General features: G+C 42.1%; 1 protein-coding gene across 3 annotated transcripts in view; it reads right to left on the bottom strand.

Moving 5' to 3' along the window:
* ERBB4 (erb-b2 receptor tyrosine kinase 4) overlaps positions 1-20,016 on the bottom strand; it is a 574,516-nt gene that overhangs the window by 184,915 nt on the left and 369,585 nt on the right. For all 3 annotated transcript variants that reach the window (XM_069021790.1, XM_069021791.1, XM_069021792.1), the window contains exon 4: positions 8,982-9,116. In XM_069021790.1, the coding sequence (XP_068877891.1) occupies positions 8,982-9,116 (135 nt within the window). The remainder of the gene's footprint in view (positions 1-8,981; positions 9,117-20,016) is intronic.

Genomic DNA, 20,016 nt, shown 5'->3' with positions numbered 1-20,016 from the left:
CATGGTAACCTCTGCCACTGGGTGGGTGACTTTTACCCAGCAACTGCTAAAAGAAGGAAGGAAGATACTCAGTGGAACTGGTCAGCACTTTGGCAGGGACGGGGTTGGTTCTGCAGTTGTGTATTTTTGCAAAATATATTTCTCAGGGCCAAGAGATGCCCATGCCAGAGATTCTTCAGAAACTGTTAATGCTGGTTTTCTTAGTGCTCTCCTCTCTGTGCCCATGACTTCTAGAAATCCCCACCCGTGGAGCAGTTACTTTGCTAGGCTCTGGCAGCATAAGTTCTGTCCCTCACAGCATTATTTATTCCTATTTGCATTCGTTACTTATTTTTTATTCAGTAACTCAACTGTGAGAGGCGTCGTATTTCCATTAGATGCCACGTCTGCTTGCCTTTCAAATCTGTTTCAAGGGCAGTCACCAATTGACAAATCCCTTCTGAAAATGCTGGCTGAAGGTATTTATTAGAAAGCTAAACTGATTCCCTTTATTTAAAACACACTGTTCTGGGTTGAGGAAAAAACATTACAAGCAACTTGAAGCAGTTCAGCTTGCCATTCCAATGCAAATCAAGTTCATTGTACCACTAGATTTCACATACTTCTCCATCTTCAGATATATCTGCTTCGCAAAACCTATTCTTTAAAATCAAATTTTTCTGTTACTGTATCTGTCTTTCAATTCCAGGTAAATAAATAAATTCTGTCTGGACTGGAGATTCCTTAATGGAAGGCGAAGCAACCTCCATGTAGGCTGAACAAAAGGCAGCTGTGGGACTTTCTGTCTGTCTGATAAAAGATTTTCTTCCAACGGAGATGTCCATGAAACCGTAACTGCTGCTGAAGTGCACTGCTGTAAGCCTGTGAAGCGTGTGCCACATGGAAGGAGCTTTCACAAAACGGTTGAGGTGTTTGTGGCTTTTTATGGAAAAGAACAGCTTCTCCTCCTGGCTTTGCCATGGTAATGCTGGCGGCAGGGAACATGTTCTGTACCCAGACCACCTGTCTGCTGAGGCCCCGTTTGCTGGTCTCCAACCATACATTTAAAATGTTAATTGAACTTCAAGTAATAACCTCAATGAAAGGCTATAATTTAACAAACTCTGCAATAACAAACGTCTTCAGGGTATACTTTCTGCAATGCCATTTTCTCCGTAGGTAGTTTCCAATTTAGATGTACACCAAAAATGATACACTAGCTATTCTGAAAGGTGGCTTTAAGCATGAATTAGTCACTTCCCTCTTTTCTTTTCACCAGCATACATAAATATATTGCTGTTACTTTGGCCTTCTGCAGAGCAAAATCCTTGTGCTTGGAAAAAACCACAAAATACTTTGCAGGAATAACTGGACAAAACGTGGTTATCTCACCTGTGTCCTGGTTCTGAGTAATGGGGGGTTGGTTTGCAAATACTCATGATTTACATGTAATTGTCTCCTGTTACAGAGGCATCCACTGGTCTGAAGGAAAGTTGTCCTTGTACTTTTATGTTCACTGCATTCACCTCTCCTCAACCCTTACTAACCAATGGCTTTTTTACACCTGAGGGAAAGGACTCCATCCTTTTCCTGCTCTGACCCAAGTCTGACACAAAACTCCATATTTTACCAGTGTGGCTGTGGCTTCCCAAGCACAGCAGGACAGGTCCTGTGCAGAAGTCTGGTTTGCGTGGCCCAGTTCAAAACACTGATGTGGACATGGAACAGCATTTTATACAGTTTAGGCACAGCACACCTGAGAACTGGTGTAAGGTCAGGACTTTTGATTGCAAGGATCTGACAAACTCCTATTCTTCACGGCTATCACATAATTACTTCAGAATTAAACACCCAATGGTCTGACCTGAGTATAAATTTCCAGATAAGTGGCTTTGTGTAAAAATGATCCTTTTCTAATATTGCAACTAGTGGTACAAAAGCTGAGTTACTGTGCTCTGTGGAGAATTACAAGGTCACCACTGAACATTAAATCAAGGGGCTGCCCACCTGTCAGGCCTTGTTCTGTATCTGCAATAAATGGCTGTACACAAATTCACCCACATCCCTTGCCAGCAACTGCAAACACAGACTCTTAGTACCAAAGGGAGAATATAAAGCTTATCAATTATACGAAATTCCATGCACATATCAGCTCATGCTTCTTGTGAAACACAGTACAAGAATATACTACATATGCTGAAAAGAATGTACCAACATCCACGTCTGATTTTCTGCTATACAATTAAGAAAAAAATGTAAGGAGGTTCTGGCCTTAAACTAGTTTGACATAAAGACATTTCTACTAAACTAAGTTTCTATCAGATTGTTCCAATTCCTGGAATATTTTAAAGAAGTATATTTTAGAAACCCTATTACTCCTTTTTATAAGCATGTGGAAAACTGGCAGTAGAACATGGCTCAGCAAACACTCAGTTATTGGGGCTGGTGGGGCAGGTTAACCTGAAAAAGCAACTCACAAAACACTGTCTCACAAAAAAAAAAAAAAAAAAAAAAAAAAAAAAAAAAAAAAAAAAAAAAAAATTAAAGAAGAAAATTATGGAGTCAGCACTGACTCCCATCAACCAAACACAGGGATAAGTATGTCAAACTGAGCTGTAATGCTTCCAAAGACACCTGCTCCCAGGTAAGGTCACTGGCAGCTTGGATTGCCAGGAGCACAGAGGGCTGACTTCATAAGCAGCTACGCAGGTGGGAAGTCCGTTTCTTGTTCCTTTAATTAAAATGCAAAGCAGTGGCTAAATGGTAAACATTTAATTAGATTTGTCTCTATGTTTCAATATTAATAAAACACATGAAAAATGCATTAAGACCCAGCTAATTGGGGACTCTCCAAAAGTAGCTGTAAATGAGCAATTATAATACAATTGGGGTGTTGTTCCCCAGGGATCCCCAGGACTGGCACTTCTTAATATTCTAGACAGAGGTTTAGAAATTATTAAAATATCCCAGGCACTAAAGTGTACAGATGACAGGACGAGTGAAATCCCAGCAAACTACAGTGAGTACCAGCCAGTATCAGAGAGCGAGCCAGGCTGGTGAGTAAGCTGGGGTCACTCACACCAAATGACTTTTATAGAGCCAAACATAAGATTGCATATTTCAGAATAGAACACACAGGCTGTATTTGCTGGGGGAAAAAAGGGAGTCTCTAAAACACACAGATATCAGAAGTGCCTGAACACCAAACTCCTCACATGAAGCTGAAACACAAAAGATATAATTTTTACTTCCATTGGTTCTATCAGTAATAAAATGCCACACATGCTTTGGCTTCTGCCTTCCAAAAGCAAACTGAAAAATACACAGTTTACATTGATGAGCAATTAAAATTACTCTGGGGCTGGAAAGAAATTCCTCCTTGGGAGAGATGGGAGAGCCTCTATCTGTCTAGCTTTTGGAAGATCAGGAGGTGAGCTGATGACACAGTACACAGGGAGAAAAAGCTAGCTACGAGAGCTCTTTTAGCCAGCCAGAGAAAGTGGGAGATGCAACATCTGTGATTTAAAATTGTGCTCAGATTAGAGATAAAGGCAGCTGGTATTATTCCTTTTAATACTGGGAAGTAACCAACTTCTGGAGGGACAGCTGCACTTCTGAAAAGCTCCAGAGCAGTGTGAGGAGAGTGCCCAGAGCACCAGAGCCCTGAGCTTGCCCATCTCACAGCCACTGGAACCTCAAAGCCAGGTTGGAAGATGAGGCCAGGGAAGTTACTGAGATCCAGCTGATGATATTTCAGGCCTCTGCATACAGGAAATAAAGCTAATGATGTTTCAAGGCTCCTTTTGCCCTTGAAAAATCTATGAATCAACAGGCAAAAAAGTGCGAAGTTTTGAAGAGTGGAGTTTTCAAGCAGTGTTTCCCTGGAATACGCCATGGGATTTATTGAGTCCCAGGTACACCAAGGGATTTATTGAGTCACAGGCACACCTCTGAAGACCAAGTCTTTTCTCCCTGTAACTCTGCAGCAGTGCTTCTGCACAGCTCAGAACTGGGGTGTTCTCACACCACAGGCTGAATTAGATACAAAGCAAGGAGAGGAGTACCACGCTGTGAAGAGCAAGGAACTGAAGTTGTTCTGTCTGAAAAAGTACCTTGCCAAAAATTCTGGCTTTATTCACAGATGACAGGCACTTAGTTGAAAAGCCAGATCAACAAAGGGATTTTTTTCCAGAGATCTCACTGCACTTCAGAGTCTGAGCAGAAACTTTAGCTCAGGAAAATACTTTAAAATGGATTTAATTTTCACAGAGTTTATTTTGCAGAACTCTGGGCACATGCCAGCACACAGTCCTGCTTTTTTTTAGTAACTCCTTGAAAAGCAACTTTTTTTTTTTTTAAACTAGAAAATGGAGAGTGATTTTTGCATCTGTATTACCCAAACAGTTACCAGCTCTATCATGAACACACATCCATAGTTTCAGTACTTTTAAGAGCATTATTGACTGATTTGAACATAGGCTACTGGCTATGGAAGTGACCTCAATGCAACAATTCAAACTCTACAAGCTTTTCTGTGAAACAAAAGCTCGAAGTAAAGTTCCTCTGAAAATTCTGATTTAATAGTACAGTCTTTGTCAAATCCTGTAAAAGAGCTCACCTGACCAAATATGAGGCTCTTCCAGTTCCTGCTAAAAACAAAACTGAGGAGAACACTGAAGACACAGATCAAAGCAGCCAGATTTTCACTGGACTTCCCCAGAAGCTGCTCAGAGGGCTCTACTAATCTTGAGGCATTTTAGGCAAGAAGCCTAATGCTTTTTACCTGCTTTATTTCTTGCACTATTGCTGGAAACTGCACCCTGCATTTCTACCTTTGAAGAGCAGAGCTCCAGCTCTTCTGATAAGGAACTGAATCCAAAAAGTGGATGTGCTAACAGGAATAGGCTCTTGCAAAGCAAGGCTTCAGCATGCTTGGCCAATGCTTGAATTCATGGCTGATTTTTGGAAGGAGAGAAAATAGATTTTCAGCGTTGCAGCAACAATTTCAGTAACGTAAACCTAAAGGGAAAATTTAGTTCCTTGGAGAGTTAAGTGCTTTTGAGATTCCCACTGAGAGGTGCCCAGCTTAAAACCCCAGGCTGCAGTGCGGAATTCAGGTAAATAGAACAGAAGGCTGCTTTCAAATTGCAACTAATGCCAAAAGCTTCAGCTACAAGATACCAGTATGGGAAGGTGGTGCAAGCAGTAAATATTTCAGTGTGTGAGTCAAAATGCCAGGCACAGCACAGCACAGCACAGAGGCTGTGTCCTGGGAGAGCTGAAGCACGGGTGGTCCCTGGTTCAGGGTTTGTTTATCCGAGCGCTGCACGGCAGCCACCGCCTCTGTGCATCTGAACGGTGACACCGTGTCATTCAGAGGCCTCCAACATGAGCTTTTCTGCATGCACTTGATCAGAAGTTGAAGAAAAAAGGAGAAGCAGCACTCAGGATTCACATGTCTGCAGTATTTCTGTCAGCATTTAAGACACCATGGCCTTTTCAAGTGGCTCCTTAGCACTGATGTGACAACGAACACCTGCGAAGAAGGGAATCAGAGGAGCTTTATTCCCAGAGTTCATTGGTCATATTCTCTTCTGTCTAGCACTTATGTGAATGAAGGAAGTTGCCAGAATTGGCAGATCCAAGGTATGAAACAGGCACAGAGGCAGGGGACTGATTTTACTTCTGAGCATCTTCGTTTCACTCCGTCCTTTTGTCTTCCTCCTCTGCTGATTGCATTGGAGCAGCTGGGAAAGTTCAAGTGCAATTATCCCTGAAGTCAGGCCATTATCAGCTTTTCCAGCTGGCTGGGGAAAGGAACAGCATGGGCACCTGCAGTGTCAGCTCCCTGACAGGCTGTGCCCTGAGCTCACACACACACTGGTGCCCAGGTGTGCCTGGTGTGACACTGCATTCACATCAACCTGCTGCAGTCACTCTGGTCATGCCCAAAGCCCAGCAAGCATGGGAGTTCTCTGAGGGTGGACACTTGCTCTTTCGGACATGCAGACACCTCTGGGGAGGTTTTATGTCTTCTACTGATGGTTGGAAACAACACCAGTGGTGCCAAAGCACCAAACTGTGTTTGAGGCTGTTCCTGCTGGAATGATGATGTACCAGATTCTGACACTCATGGCACTTCACAGCTTCTGTCCCTAGAAATATTCTCTGCCAGGGACCACTACTGAGGTGCTCTCAGTGGAACAGCCCTCACAACTTCTGGGGCATAAGCTACCCTCCAGTCCTGCCAGTCATGGATAAACATGGCATGTGATGCTGATAGACAGGTCTTACAGGATCACACACTTCCACAGACTTCCCTAAATTACTGCTAGGATGGACTTTGCTTAGCTTCACACAGCAGGTTTGGTTGGTTCACACTCCCTCCTACAAAGGTTTCTAGATAAACAGTAAAACCCAGTAGTTCTTTTTAAAATATTCTGACATTGGGATATTCTCAGTAATGCCAAGCAACATGTACTTCTGTAGTTGCAGTGGATTTAGCCAAGATTTCCATTGTATAGGAGACACCTGAGACTTAAACAGTAAATACATGCATGTGCTGGATCCAGAAAAGCATGAGTCACAGTTTGTGCAGAAAAGAACTTTGTAAGGCACTGAGCATCATTTGCAGCAGTGGAGAAAAGCAAGGCTGGGCACAGCAAGCACTCACACTCCCTAGCAGGTTGTGAAAAGTGACGTGTGAGCCAAAATTGAGAAGTATATACCTTATTTAATGACATTCTACACCAATTTCCAGGGTTAAAATTCAATGTTCATTTCTCCAAGTCCTATGTGTGTGCACAGTACATGCATGCACCCACACACAGACAGGTATTTAATTACCAGCTATTTTAAATGGTGTTTTCTGTACCTGAGTTCTTTGTTATCCAAAGTCTTAGGACCTTTGTAAGTATTTGTTGGCTTTTTGTATAATGGGGTTTATATTTTCACCTATGTAAGCTGTGAAGACAGAAATGGTTTGGATTAGCTAATTTAATCAAATTTCACAGGACTCATGAATTGTATTGAGATTGGATTGAGTTTCTCAGAGGAGAATTATGTTTATTAAATTAAATAAAGTCCAGTTGTGCACTGCTTCATCCCAAGTAAAGAAAAATAGAGTAAAATTTGGGTGGCTATCTTAATGAAGCTGCCTTGGTACATAGCTCTCAATCATCATTGAAATAATGCTGTTTATCTTATTTATCAAGCACAAATGGCAAAGCACAAATTACTCCTTCCCTATGTTTCAAAACAAATCAAAAGGAATCAAAAAACATTTGAAGAAAACTGGACTTTGCTACAGGCGTTCTTTCATCTAGCAGTGTGTGGGAGCTAATATTTGCCTTCTTTGCTTTCAGGGTGTGATTCTAGAAGTACTCAGAATGGATCTTGTTACAGTTCCTCTGGAGTCACAAGTAAAGCTTCTGTTAGCTCAAAAAGATAGTATTGATGCTGGTTGCTTTTTTAAAAGAGCAGAAGCATTTGTCTTGAAGAACTGGGAAAGGTTAAAAGAAAACCCAATAACAGAACAAAACAGAGTAAGAACCAAGTCTTTTTCTTGAAGTAATGACTCATAAAAGCATACAGGCATTCCCCCACCTTCAAAGGTTTCATCAGTTCTGCCTAGAACTGATCATCAGCAGTGATGAGGGTTTTAAAAATGCAAATAAGAGAGCTGGCTACATTACAACTATGTCAGATTTCCAGCCAGAAGGCAGAAGTGATGAGGCTCAGCTCAGGAGCTGGGACGTCGAGGAGCAGTGCAGCTTGGCAGGCTCCTGGAGAAAGCCTTATCTCAAGTACCTGTTCTCTGGTATTAAGGGGAGCAGATGAGCAAGTCAGCCTTCTATAAAATCTATTACACCACGGAAAAAAGCACCTAGTTAAAAACAAGTTGCTGCTTAGAAATTATAGGGACTCATCAAATGGTCCCTACCCAGAGTTTCGAGGTTTTTTTTTCCCTGAGTTCCCAACACACAACAGAAGAAATGAATTGTTTCTTGGCTGTAGTGAAAGCTAGAGAGGCCATCAGTCATTTACACATCCTCAAGGGACACCTTCAGATATAGAAAGCAATACAGAATGTCCCTACATCTGGAATGCTCAGAACAACATATCTGCTGTGGTGCCACCTTTGACACCTGATACAAACTTCTTCCCAGCCTGTCTTGGAATTTCAATGTTGGTACATCCTGAGGGTACTGTTTAATAGCACAGCATTCATGCTGAATGCACTTTACTCCATTATGGAATATTTTGCTTAAACACTCTGTATCCCTGTCACCACCATTCACTACAATTCGTTATTGCTGCAAGAATCCTAAGAGTGATTCACTGAAGGTGAACAATTCTAGGGAAGGGAAATAGAGAAACTCTAAGCACACAGATATTTCAAGTTTGGAATGGAAACCATTAAAATAAAGAGAATGTAGTAGAAAAACAGAGAATTATTGGTTATATTGTGAAGAACACCCCATCCTCTGCAAATTCTCTCTCCCTCTTCAGGGATATACACAAAAGACAACAGGATAACTATTTCTTTGAGGTTCCCTTCTCGTCTAAAGTCAGAATATCCGTAAGCTTGTACCATAATTACTCCAGCAGCTAATTATGATGACAGAGACAGACCATTGTGAGTCAAGGACCAGCCTGAGCAGCAGGAACAAATGCAAAGCAAACGAGAACGTCTGTGCTTCCACAGCACCACAGTGGCTTTAGCAATAAGGAAGAAAAAGAAAATGCAGAGGAGAGAAAGCAGATGAAAGAAAATTCAGAGAATCTATGATGTTCACAAATACCCTCTACAGACACTGTTTTTGAGAACAGACTAAGTGGTCCTCCAAGCAGTAGACAAACTTAGAAAAATGCAGGGAACAATGAAAGGAAAATTTACCAATATAATTCTCCGTAACAGAGGATCAGGGAAAACTTGTGGCCGTATTTATCCTGTTTCATGCTGAGGGGATGACAAGGCTGAGAATAAAAGCAGTACTTACATCCTGAGCTGCCATTCGTTGGAACCAGAGTGAAGTTGGAGGCCCAGGGGTTACGCACGATGTCTTGCCAGTGAATGGTGTCTGCAAAGCAGAGAAATTTGTTCTGGCCAACATACACCCCTCCATTCAGTATCTCTGTGCAGAAGAACAAGAGAATAAATACTTGTAAGACTTCAGACAGCTGATTAAATCTATTGCTAAATGTGTATTGGAGAGAGGGCATGAAATTTAAATGCAAAAAAAAAATTCTCACTGTAATCTGATTTAATAATCTGAAAACTGGAGGACAAGCTGCTCACAGTATTTGTAAACAGGAACCCTTTATTCACATGCAGAAGAAACCTGATGAAGACTGACACACAGTTTTTTACCTTTTGTTCCAGTGTGATCAAGTATGGAACAATTCTGTATTTTGTGGATAAAATAACCTTCAACACTTAGCCGACTTTAAGAACACAATCAATCAATCACACTATACTGCATTTAATTAATTTGCAGAAATGCTTAAAACCTGTAATAAAGAACTGTGCTGTGCTGAGCCCACAAGACACAAGAAGGGGCCCATCAGCATGAGGTCTGGAGAAGATGTTAATTACAGCCTGTGCTGCTGTAATACCATCATCCAAAACACCCAACTACTCCATAGCAATGATCCAAATCTCAAACACTATGATCCAAGACTCCTATTGACAGGCCTTGCTGGAAGCTTTGTGTTAAAGGGAGATGGTTTTTAAACAGGTGAAAATTTTGGGATTCTTAGGTTGTGGGGCTTTTGTGTGTTTTGTGGGGTTCTCTTTTTATTTTCATATTTATAGCAGTTTGTTTAAAAAAATAATGCTTTGTTGCCCTGTCTCTGAAGACTTGATTCATCAAGTCTCAACAAGAAAATGATCTTACAGTTGTTGGTTGTAGCACCAGGGTTTCCTCTGGAGCAAAAATTTTTTTTTCACCCTCTAAACTCTTGTTCAAATTCACAATTCCTCTACTTAACCTGTCTCTTTTATTTCCAAAGCAGGAGAAAATGCATGTGACTTTCATGGAAGTTAACAGGTTCTATGAGTCTAAAACCCTCAGTGTCAGAGATTCAAGCCTCAGCAGAGGAATGATGAAGGTCACTTACTAATGGCACCTCAGAATGGCATTAAGTGCTGCTATAGAGCCAAGAGTGCCACATTTCTCACAGCGACACAGAGAGTAATTCCTGACTGTGGTAGCAGCAATGATTAAGGTGGTCTGACAGTCCTCATATGCCAGGAAGACCTTTAAAAGCTGTAGTGGCAATGCAAACATTTACACACACCAAGGAACAATTACTGCATTTTATTTCTTCTCTAAATTTCAGGCTTTACAGGCCACAGCACGTAAATGAGGCAGCCCCCAATCAAGGAATGTATTAAATAAAGGATCATCTGTAAATACATCTTTCTGCCATATTAATCAGTATTACTGTTTCTTAGAAACCTCTGGTTTATAAGCTTGGCTTTTCATTGAAAAGGGGCTTATAAATGAAAACAGTGATAATAATCTTCTACAGAAAAATAGTCCAGATTAGACATATAGCAATGATCTGTCTTTATGATATTCTTATGATCACAGAAAAAAAACATACATCATCTGTTAACAATTTTGTTCTGGGGAGAAAGGGGGACTTCAAAGAAGAACACCCGAAATCATGATTAGTGATGATTTCTCTGTGTTGTCCCAGCTACACCGGATTATTAATCCATTATGGCCCAGATTTCGATTAAAGATAACATAAAAACAATTAAAAAACCTGTAAAATCTGCATTTATAGCTTCTTAAACACACACACAATTCTACATAGTTCCTCTTTCAGTTGGCACACTGAACTAGCATAATTTCTGGGTTTCAGAGCATCCTCTCATGACAATACCTATCCAAGTTTCTTTCCTACTAGGAACTTCGATGCATTCTTGTATAGCAGGACCTCAAACTAAAAGTAATTTTAATAGTCTCAGTTTGTGGAGAAGAACTTTTTTTCAGCATAAAGGTAACCAGAAAGCTATACTTCAGGGAAGCCAACACCTCCCACAGTGATTTACTAAAAGTAACCACAAAAAATGCTCTGACTTGCCTTATCACTGAATAGCAAGTGCTGTTTCTGCTGCTTTTTCCCAAAAACGGGATACAGTACCTTCATTTGCCTTGCACTGCACCATTTTTCACTGGTGACAGAATTAAAGTTTCCAGGTTACTGACGTGCTGAGGTGCAAATAAACCTGAGTAATATCAAAGGTGGGCTCTTGTCGATATTAAGTAAAACAGAGTTCAGAGTTTAGTACAATCTTTAGAGCACTTGTATTGGACTCTTCTTGCTCTCTGGGTCCCAGACTCATTTCCACTCCACCTTCCCAATCCAACCTGCTATCCTACTTTTCTTTACACCAAGTCCTCAACATGTGTAAATCAGCACAGATGCATTGGCTTCACTGACAAACTCAAAATGCATTTTGCACTTCTTTGCCCTCTCTTAGCAAGAACAATGCCTGGGAAGAGCTAATAAACCCTGTTACATGTTAAGCAAATGAAGCACAACTGTAATCAATATACAATAGAGCTGCTGTATAATGAACTCATCATCATAAAGTCATCATCTCATTTTAATTTACAGCCCTGAAAGTGAGAGATAAAGTTAAACAATGAACAGGAGGAGAAAGGCAGGATCTCTGCCTGTGCAGGTGAGCTAGCAATGGAAGCCAGGCAAAAAGAGGTTTCTTCTCATGTGTGCAACACCTGAGGTGCCTCTTTGCTAAACTCCAATGCTGGAGCAGAAGAGAGAATGCCAAGTCCCTGAGTGAATTTTGTGAACAAAGAAGCCAGTTCCAGACAAAGAATCCCAAAACCTGCTCAGAGTAAAACATATTTTAAATACCATTTGAGGGTGAGTATTTTTGGCTTCTAAAACAATTTTTTGTGACATTGGAAAACTGTTAGTCCAAGTATGACTCCGCTAGCAGCAAGTGCTATCCTTGGGCTTCCACCCTGCTCAGGGACATCAAGGTACAAAAGGGGATTTTGAAGCCCAAGACCCCCTTGCTTTCTCTGGGATAAGAGTTCCTAGAGGTGCCAGACAGCTTTGGACATCTCTCTGGGAGGTGTCCCACTTTAGAGTACCACGATCCCACATTTTGGCACCAGGGCTGCAGCCCGTGCCCTGAGCAAAGGAGTAGCACCAAGGGCTTTTGCCACTTGATTCTGAAGAGAATGACAAATCTTATCATCTTCCTTATTATAGCTACTCTACTGGTCTAAAAGCAGTATAATTCTGCAACCAAAGTTATATGAAAATAAATCAGCATGTGTCCTTGCCACTGACTTCTGTGATTATTTTGCTTATTACTGTCAAATTATTGTGGGGAACTTACATCTGCATATTATTAAAATTCTCTTAAATGGTTATTTACTCAGGAAGCTAAATCAGAAATGTGTTATCTGTTGTTATAGCTGCTATTTTCTTGCTTTCATTAGCCTAGTGAATCATTCCCACAGACTTTGGTAACCTATCATACAATACTAACAGGAGAAATGGAAACATACAGGTCTCTGGCAACCAAGAAACACAAGCATCTCACACTAAAGGGCCAGGAACACAGACATGTACATCACACACGGTTCATACTTAGTCTGCCAAGTCCAAAAAGGTACTCAGAGTCTGACTGGGGTCACTGAAAACACATTATCAGCCACCTGAAGCATACGATTTTGCAAATAAGGCAAAGGGGCCCTGGCTCTGCAAGGGCAGTGTCTGCTTAGACCAGAAAGGGAAACCACTTTTCTTCCATCTGTTAAAAGGGCATTTTATTGAGCTGACTTTTTTTTGTGTACAGTGTAATCCCTCATGGTCTGCTATTCAATTTCTAATGTGGGTTAAATTGGCAAAACATGTTCTCATTCTGTAATGTATCCTGGAGTGAAAGTTACTCATGTATGTTTATATGCAGTGGGGGTTGTAAACGTCTATTTAGCTCTAGAATCTGTTTCCAAAATTGTTATAGAATTGGTTATAAAACAGCTATTGCTATTCAAGGTTGCAAATTAAAAGCTCTTCTCTGGTGATACAAAACCAGCTGGCATGATGAACTCAAAGATGGCATGGTGAGAGGAAAAAGAACTAGCTCTGGGGCAGGGAAAGGGGAGGGAGTTAACTAGGAAAAACTGTGGGGCATGTCCACTCTAACCACTTCAAAAGCAAACCAGAATATATCTCACACCTTTCAAGCTGACTGGCTGTGAAGGAAGCAGCTGTCTTTTACACCACACCACATACAGGTATATCTTGCATGTATATATTATATAACACATGTTGACGACACCCAAATTTCCAAGGTCAATCTTTGCAGGTTGACAGTGCTGCATCTTCACCATAAGCACCCCAGTGACAGGGATCTCTTCTCCTATTTAACCCAAGATGCTGAATGAATTATCTGAAAACAGCTTTGGCCTGGAAATTTCATGCCAAACCAAGTCTTTTGATCCCTCAGCACAGTTCACTGCTGATGACCCACTGGGAAAGCACTTCAGGTCCATCATTAATAAGCTCTGTCTTAAAGGGTAATGAGAACTGGGTGCTTTAGGAGACAATAGCTCATCCATCATCAATCAAGATCTGAAGTTTTTATACAGATGATTTAAGAAGAGTTGGACTGTGCAAAATTGAAATGTCACATTTGTATTGGGAGATGGGGGGAGTTTGGTAATGAAAATGAGAGTTTTAACCTTCTCCATTTCAGCTCAATGACCACGCTCAAAAGCTCATGGATGTGGAATCTGTGTCCCAACTAGAAGCCCCAGACAGCCTTCGATCTCAATTACACAATTTCAAGTACAGTTTGTTTGGGTCATTAGCTGGAAGTCAGTTTCAAGGCTTGATGGTAACAGCAAGATATTCTTTTTTTCTATCAAAAGCAATCAGTGTTATGTGCAGCCTGTGGGTTTGTACTTCCAACTGCTCAATAACTACAAACACTGGGTTGTAGAACCTGAGCATAAATCTTCTAATTCTAGCCACTTCTTTTGCTGCTTAAGTAAAAATGTATCATTTGATTACCTTTCACTGAGTTGGATGGAGTACTCTTCTCACCACAGAAATGTGTGAAGAGAGGCTCACAGGGTTCTTGCAATCATTCAGCTACTTCATTAGAGGACAACAGCCTCTGGGCCACTCTTTTTTAGCCATCTCCCCAATATCTGTTTCATGAACAGGTTCAGCCAGAGGACACATTTGTACTTGGATATTCCTCTGTCTGTGCATGCCTTGAATTCTTCCTTCTCACAGCCATATTAAATAAGACACCAAATCATTTACCAGGTTAACTCTGTAAAAGGAAAAAATGCTGCAAAATATCCAGCCCTTTGGGATGAACACCCTAGAGTTACAAGGTTTGTTCCATGATCACCTTTTTCTTTGGGATGTGCCTGTACGTGTGTGCAAGTCTGCATCAGGCTACTGGATGCCATTTCACCCTGCACCCCTGAGGCCACTGGGCACAAGATGCAGACACATGGCCCAGAGGGTTCTGTGCATGGACAAAGTGACCCAAAATACTACAGAAGTAGCAACAGCTGAATCCAACGAGTAACATGAAACCCCTCCACCCATCCAAATGGAAGAAAACACTTGGGTGTGAACTCAGTTTAAGATGTACTTCTGCTTATCAGAAACAGTCCTGCTCTGAAGAGTAATTGGCTTTTTTACTCAATACACTTGGCTTGTGCTAAAGGAAATGGTCTCTGTCTATAATCCTGCTAGATTCACTGATCTGAGTGGTTTCTCCATTTAAACCACCTTCCAATGACCACAGCAGCTTCTGCCCACCTGGATCTTTATTCTCTGAAGTACCCAGTCCCAGGTTTACATTTAAATCATTCCCTTCCCCTCCACTCTGGTGGAGGCTTTCTGCTCTGTAATAATTACTCTGCTTTGATGAGGGAGATTCAAATCAAGGTTACTTTTGTTAACCACACTCCTGCCATCAGCATTACATGTCCTTGATGTTAACCAGGCAGACATAACAGTGTCTGACCAGCCCCAGCTCTGCCATTTCTTTTGCAGGAACAGCACTACCAGTTTACAGCTTTACCCACCTCATTCTTTTCCCATCATAAGCTTTTGAAAAGCTGTTTGACCCTGTTGACTTTGCAGGTGAGGAGCTTTCCTGTAATATATTGGCTCTGTTACAGGGATATTAATTTTCAGGATGAGATGCTAATTGCCTCCCTTTGTCCAGTCAAATTCTGAACCTGGTGTTAGAAGCCAAGTGCCTTGAGTTACTGTTTACTCAATATAATTCATGGGGTTGACAGGTACGTTAACAGATATAAACCTTACAACTGGAACAATCCAAGGGGCTTCCTGTGTGTTTCTCCAAGTCAAGGTAAGAGGCAGAACAAGCCTAAAGAAATGATGACTGGGGAGGGGGCACCTCTAATTGCAGCCTGTCTCTACCTAAAGGAAGACTATAGAGGAACACAGACTCTTCTCAGAAGTGCCCAAGGACGAGAGGCAACAGGCACCAGCTGCAACATGGGAAACTCTGATTAGAGATCAGAAAAATATTGTTCCCAGAAAGAGAATTGGTGCTATCTCCATCTCTAGAGATTCTAATAAGCAATGCACAACCTGATCTTTGTGTGAAGTTACCTTGATCTTAGCAGAAGATTGGACCAGATGACCTCCAGATACTCCTTCCAAACCAAATTATTTTGTCCTTCTACAATTATTAATCATCTACTACCATAGTACTCACAACACTCCATTAGCAATCCATTCTCTCAATTTTTATAAAAGTATACTTAATTTTAAACTTTTATCTACGGGTAAGCATTTGATGATACAAAACGCCCACCTGGAAGATATTTAAAAAGCACGTCACGTGCATGTGTAAAGAAATGCTCCAGTATTTGAAATACAGAACCTATGTCACTGTCACTGTCCCCCATTTCGTGCAAAGGGGACATCTGGACTAAGATGAATGAAAAAACTACTGCCCTTCAATCTTCTGATTTTTGGTAGCAAAAAGAAAATTGTATTCATTTAAGTCACTGCAGTGAATCAGTGATGAGTTTCAAATTACTGTCTAGGAAGAGAGTGACACATCGCTGGCTCACCCCAGAAGACACTCTTGAGCTCAGTAAGAGCAGCAATATGCCAACAGCCAGGAATGAGCACTCATTTCATTCACAGCAACCATGACTTGATCCTCAGGTGTCCCAGACCTCCCTGATGGGGGTACCTGTGTCCCAGTTACAGGAGCACACTCATGATGAGTTGAGCTGGTTCTGCAGGCTACTGGTGTGTGCCTCTTCAGAGTCCTTTGATGACACACCACTCCTGGGCAATGCTTACCTTCCAGTTGTTCCAAAAAACACACCTCTGAGTATGGATTTCAGCCAGGACATCCAGCTGTGGACATCTGAGTATTCAAGCATGACTAAAACCTTCTGAATTCAAACCAAATCATCTTTCCTCTGCCCTGTTCACAAAAGGAGCAGAAGGAGTGGTGATGTGTTGTTCAGCGGGTGCACCAACAGGGCAGTCTCCTTGGTGTCCCAGCAGGCTCCAGAAAGCCTGGAGGCTCTGACGGATACCCCAGTACTGGAATTTTTTCTGCTGTCTGGTTATCTTTAACAGTGAGCATCCTATTGGACATAATCTGGTGTAATGACCCAAAGCAGCTGTATCAGCGCTTGCCTTGCCTGTGTCTTTCACAACACGACCCTTGTTTTCTGCATCAGGCATCCTCCAGATTTGTTCAGTGAAGGCTGAGCAGACCTTGGTGTCACTTTGTGTGCCCTCCTGAAATGCTACCTATGCCCTATAGTGTCACACTGATCAGCTGACACACAACCAAGCCGCCCTTCCTGACTCACCACCATTGTTTCACATTCATTTTTCCTCGTAACTTCTCCAGGGCTTTTGCTGCGATTGAAATGTTTCTCCAGGTGAGGGGCTCCTGCTCCTGAGGGGCAGTGTGTTTACTTGCCAGCCCTACAACAACCTGAGTTACTGCCAGCAAAGCTTCCTAGTGCCTCCAGGTGATTTCCACCAGCTGCAGATTCCTCCACAAACTCTTCAGTGAGCCACCAGTCAAGGTTTCCAGGGAGTAAGACTGCAGAGGCATCCTTCAGCCATCCTCCTCCACCTCTGACCAGCTGTTCTGCCACTCAGAGTTCTGGTGTAAAACACAGGAACCTAAACCTTACTGTCCCTCTGCTCCAACACGGGCTCACCCCACCTCCTGCCTTCCCTGATGTCAAGGGCAGGCAGATAACATTCAAGGGCATCTGAAGAAATATGGGGAAGCAGTGGAGAGAGAGTCCTATTCCAGGACAGAGAAAGTGGAAACTGGTGTTTGGGTTCATGTAATAGCTACAAGGTCCATTGAGCCAAACAGAACTCATAAAGAAACCACCTTTCTTCTGAAGACTATCTTACATTTCACATCATCTCTGTGTGCCAAATTTGAGAAATGGCACTGAGAGAACTTGCTTTTATTTTTTCCCCTGAAGTTTTCACAAAGCTTTCTCCTCACAGGATATTCATCTCATTTCTTCAGCCAGGATGAGGCTGCATTCTTTGACTGATTCACTTTCCTGTTGCCAAGACAGACCCAAGCATTTTAAAAGCCTCTCCTTGTCAGGACATATGCTATATAATAATTTGATCAAATGATCGTGTAATGTTTCATGCATGCTGGTGGCAGCTCTCAGTTTATCCCTTCCATCAGCTGAGATATGTAACTGTGAGACTGCCATGTCCCTGTTCTCCTGGCATCAGCTCTTTCTATGAGACTAAATGCTGCATGGCAGTTTGTCTGGCATTGCTACTGCATCCAGGCCTGCCTTCCACAGGGAAGTCAAGCAGCAGTAGGAAAAGAAACCTCAGCAGGGCCAGGGGCATCTGAATGCAGCAGGACTTCCCTGCAGTCCCCCCAGGAGCTTCAGCTCTGGCATTATCTGGTGGTGTATTTTCCAACTCTTTTCATACAGCCCCTGACAAACCAAGCAGGCTGCTTTCTATCCCAAGCACATCTGGCACTCAGGCCTTAAACTTGGCAAACAGACTGATGGCCTTCTGTCATCAGTGCAAGTGCCTCAAGTACATCCTGATTGGCATCAACATGCAAAAATTCCTTCTCTCTGAAAAAAATAGTCAAGATCTGGATGTAGTGGTACTTTACTCCATTTTCTGAAAGGCTGTAAAAAATTACTGGCTCCATAGAGCCCTTCTCTTTCAAAACTGTCATAATGTGGCTTGGAATAATCCTGGAAGGGTGCCCAAACCCACGTCCAGCTGCATCCTGAGTTTTAGTACAAGTATTTGCATTCGGGCTGGTAATTGGCATGCAGCTGGTTTTATGCCAGCTCCAGCAATTGCATAACCCAACTAATCTTTTCTCTGGGCTCGAAAGGGGAGTCTATGTCTGCTGAGCTTAAAATTTCTGGATGGGATCTGTTCAAGTATGCTCTCACATTTCTATGCCACGCTGTTAACCTCTCCTGAGATACAATGCCAACTCTTCAAAGAGGAATTTTAATTGAAATTTGTCGGAGGTAGGAAGTGCCGCTGCATTTCCCTGGCTCTCCTGTGCTGAAACTGGACAAATGACATGAAAATCCTCCTCCTGCACAGACGACTGTGGAGGGACTCTTCTTCCTTGGCTCCTACAATTTGTAAGACCTTGGATTGCACCTGTCCTCCCACTGCTGAGTCTGGGAACAGCCAGATAACCAAAAGAAGGCTGTAAACTGAGGAACATGCATGTTAATCACAGTAATCAGTAAGGCCTTCTTTTTAAGTTCATGCCTTTGAGAAGGTCTGAGCCTCTACTAGCCCAACTCCTATTTTTTCCCCTTTAACTGCTATAATTGCTAAGAGGTCACTGTCAGTCCTGCTTCTTGCTTATGAATGCACATTTCAAACAGGTTTCAGATCTGATGGGGTGTTAGGGAGCCTGTCCATGCTGCTGAGCCACAGACCCTGTGGTAACACAGGTAACTGGTTCCTGGTAACAGTTCTCCATACCCCAAACTCACATGCTCTCTGGGATAGTCATATTTGACCACACCTTTTTAACCTTATTATGGCCGTTTTCTGTGCATCTGTCATAACGTAATAGTGAAGCCACTAAAATGGGGCTGCTACGTAAAAGAAATCCAGAATTCTGGCCAATTTTCTTTAAACTATTAACCTCGAACCAGATACTCAGGTGAGGCAAATAAGCACATGTGAATTAATGCCAAAATAACCCCTTTGGATACAGGGAGCTAAAGCAATGGGTGACAAAGTCCTAAGCAGAAGAGATAGTTCAGGGTGAGTTCATTCACTGTTTTAAGACCACCATCACTCTCCTCAGGTGTTCCCTAGTTCTTCTGCCTGCTCTTAAATAGGAGCCCTTCTCATCTTCCACCAATCCTAATTTTAGCAACATCTCACCCTCCGTTCTGTCTTTTTTAAAGCAACAATGAAAACCCTCTTCTTTCTTTCCTTCCATCAATATTTTGATAGTTACAAACATTCTCCCAAGACACTCCTTTCTTCCCCCAGCAGAGCAATTGCAGTGAACCGAAACTGCTCTCAGTGATGCTGCAGTAGATCAGGAGAGATGCTGTGGCCTGTTGTGACATGGAAGTAAAACTGAACTGAGATCTATGTCTCTGCTAACAGGACATACTCAGCTCTCAGTAGTGGCATTTTCTGACCCATTCCTGCTCTGCATCCAGGAGTGTGGGTTGCCTTCCTGGTCATATTTGATAGCAGAATATATATTCTTCCTGGTAAAAGGGTCAGTTTGCTTCCAGTGTTTTACTGCAGTTAAACCAGCCCAAACACCTTCTTTCTGCAGGCAGCAAATGTGTGGTTTGTCCTTGTCTACACTCCTGCTAAACTGCAGCTGGCACTGATTGATGGTGTTTGTTTCAGTGAGATCATTTTTAATAATGTAGACAACAGGAGGGAAGATCAAGTGCCCTGACCCACCAATTCTGCTGTACTAACTGTTATCCTTAGCAATAA

This window comes from Aphelocoma coerulescens, chromosome 7, assembly GCF_041296385.1.
Source record: "Aphelocoma coerulescens isolate FSJ_1873_10779 chromosome 7, UR_Acoe_1.0, whole genome shotgun sequence".
NCBI classification, from domain to species: Eukaryota; Metazoa; Chordata; class Aves; order Passeriformes; family Corvidae; genus Aphelocoma; species Aphelocoma coerulescens.
The sequence above is the reverse complement of the archived record's forward strand: the minus strand, read 5'-3'. Positions and strand labels throughout refer to the sequence as shown.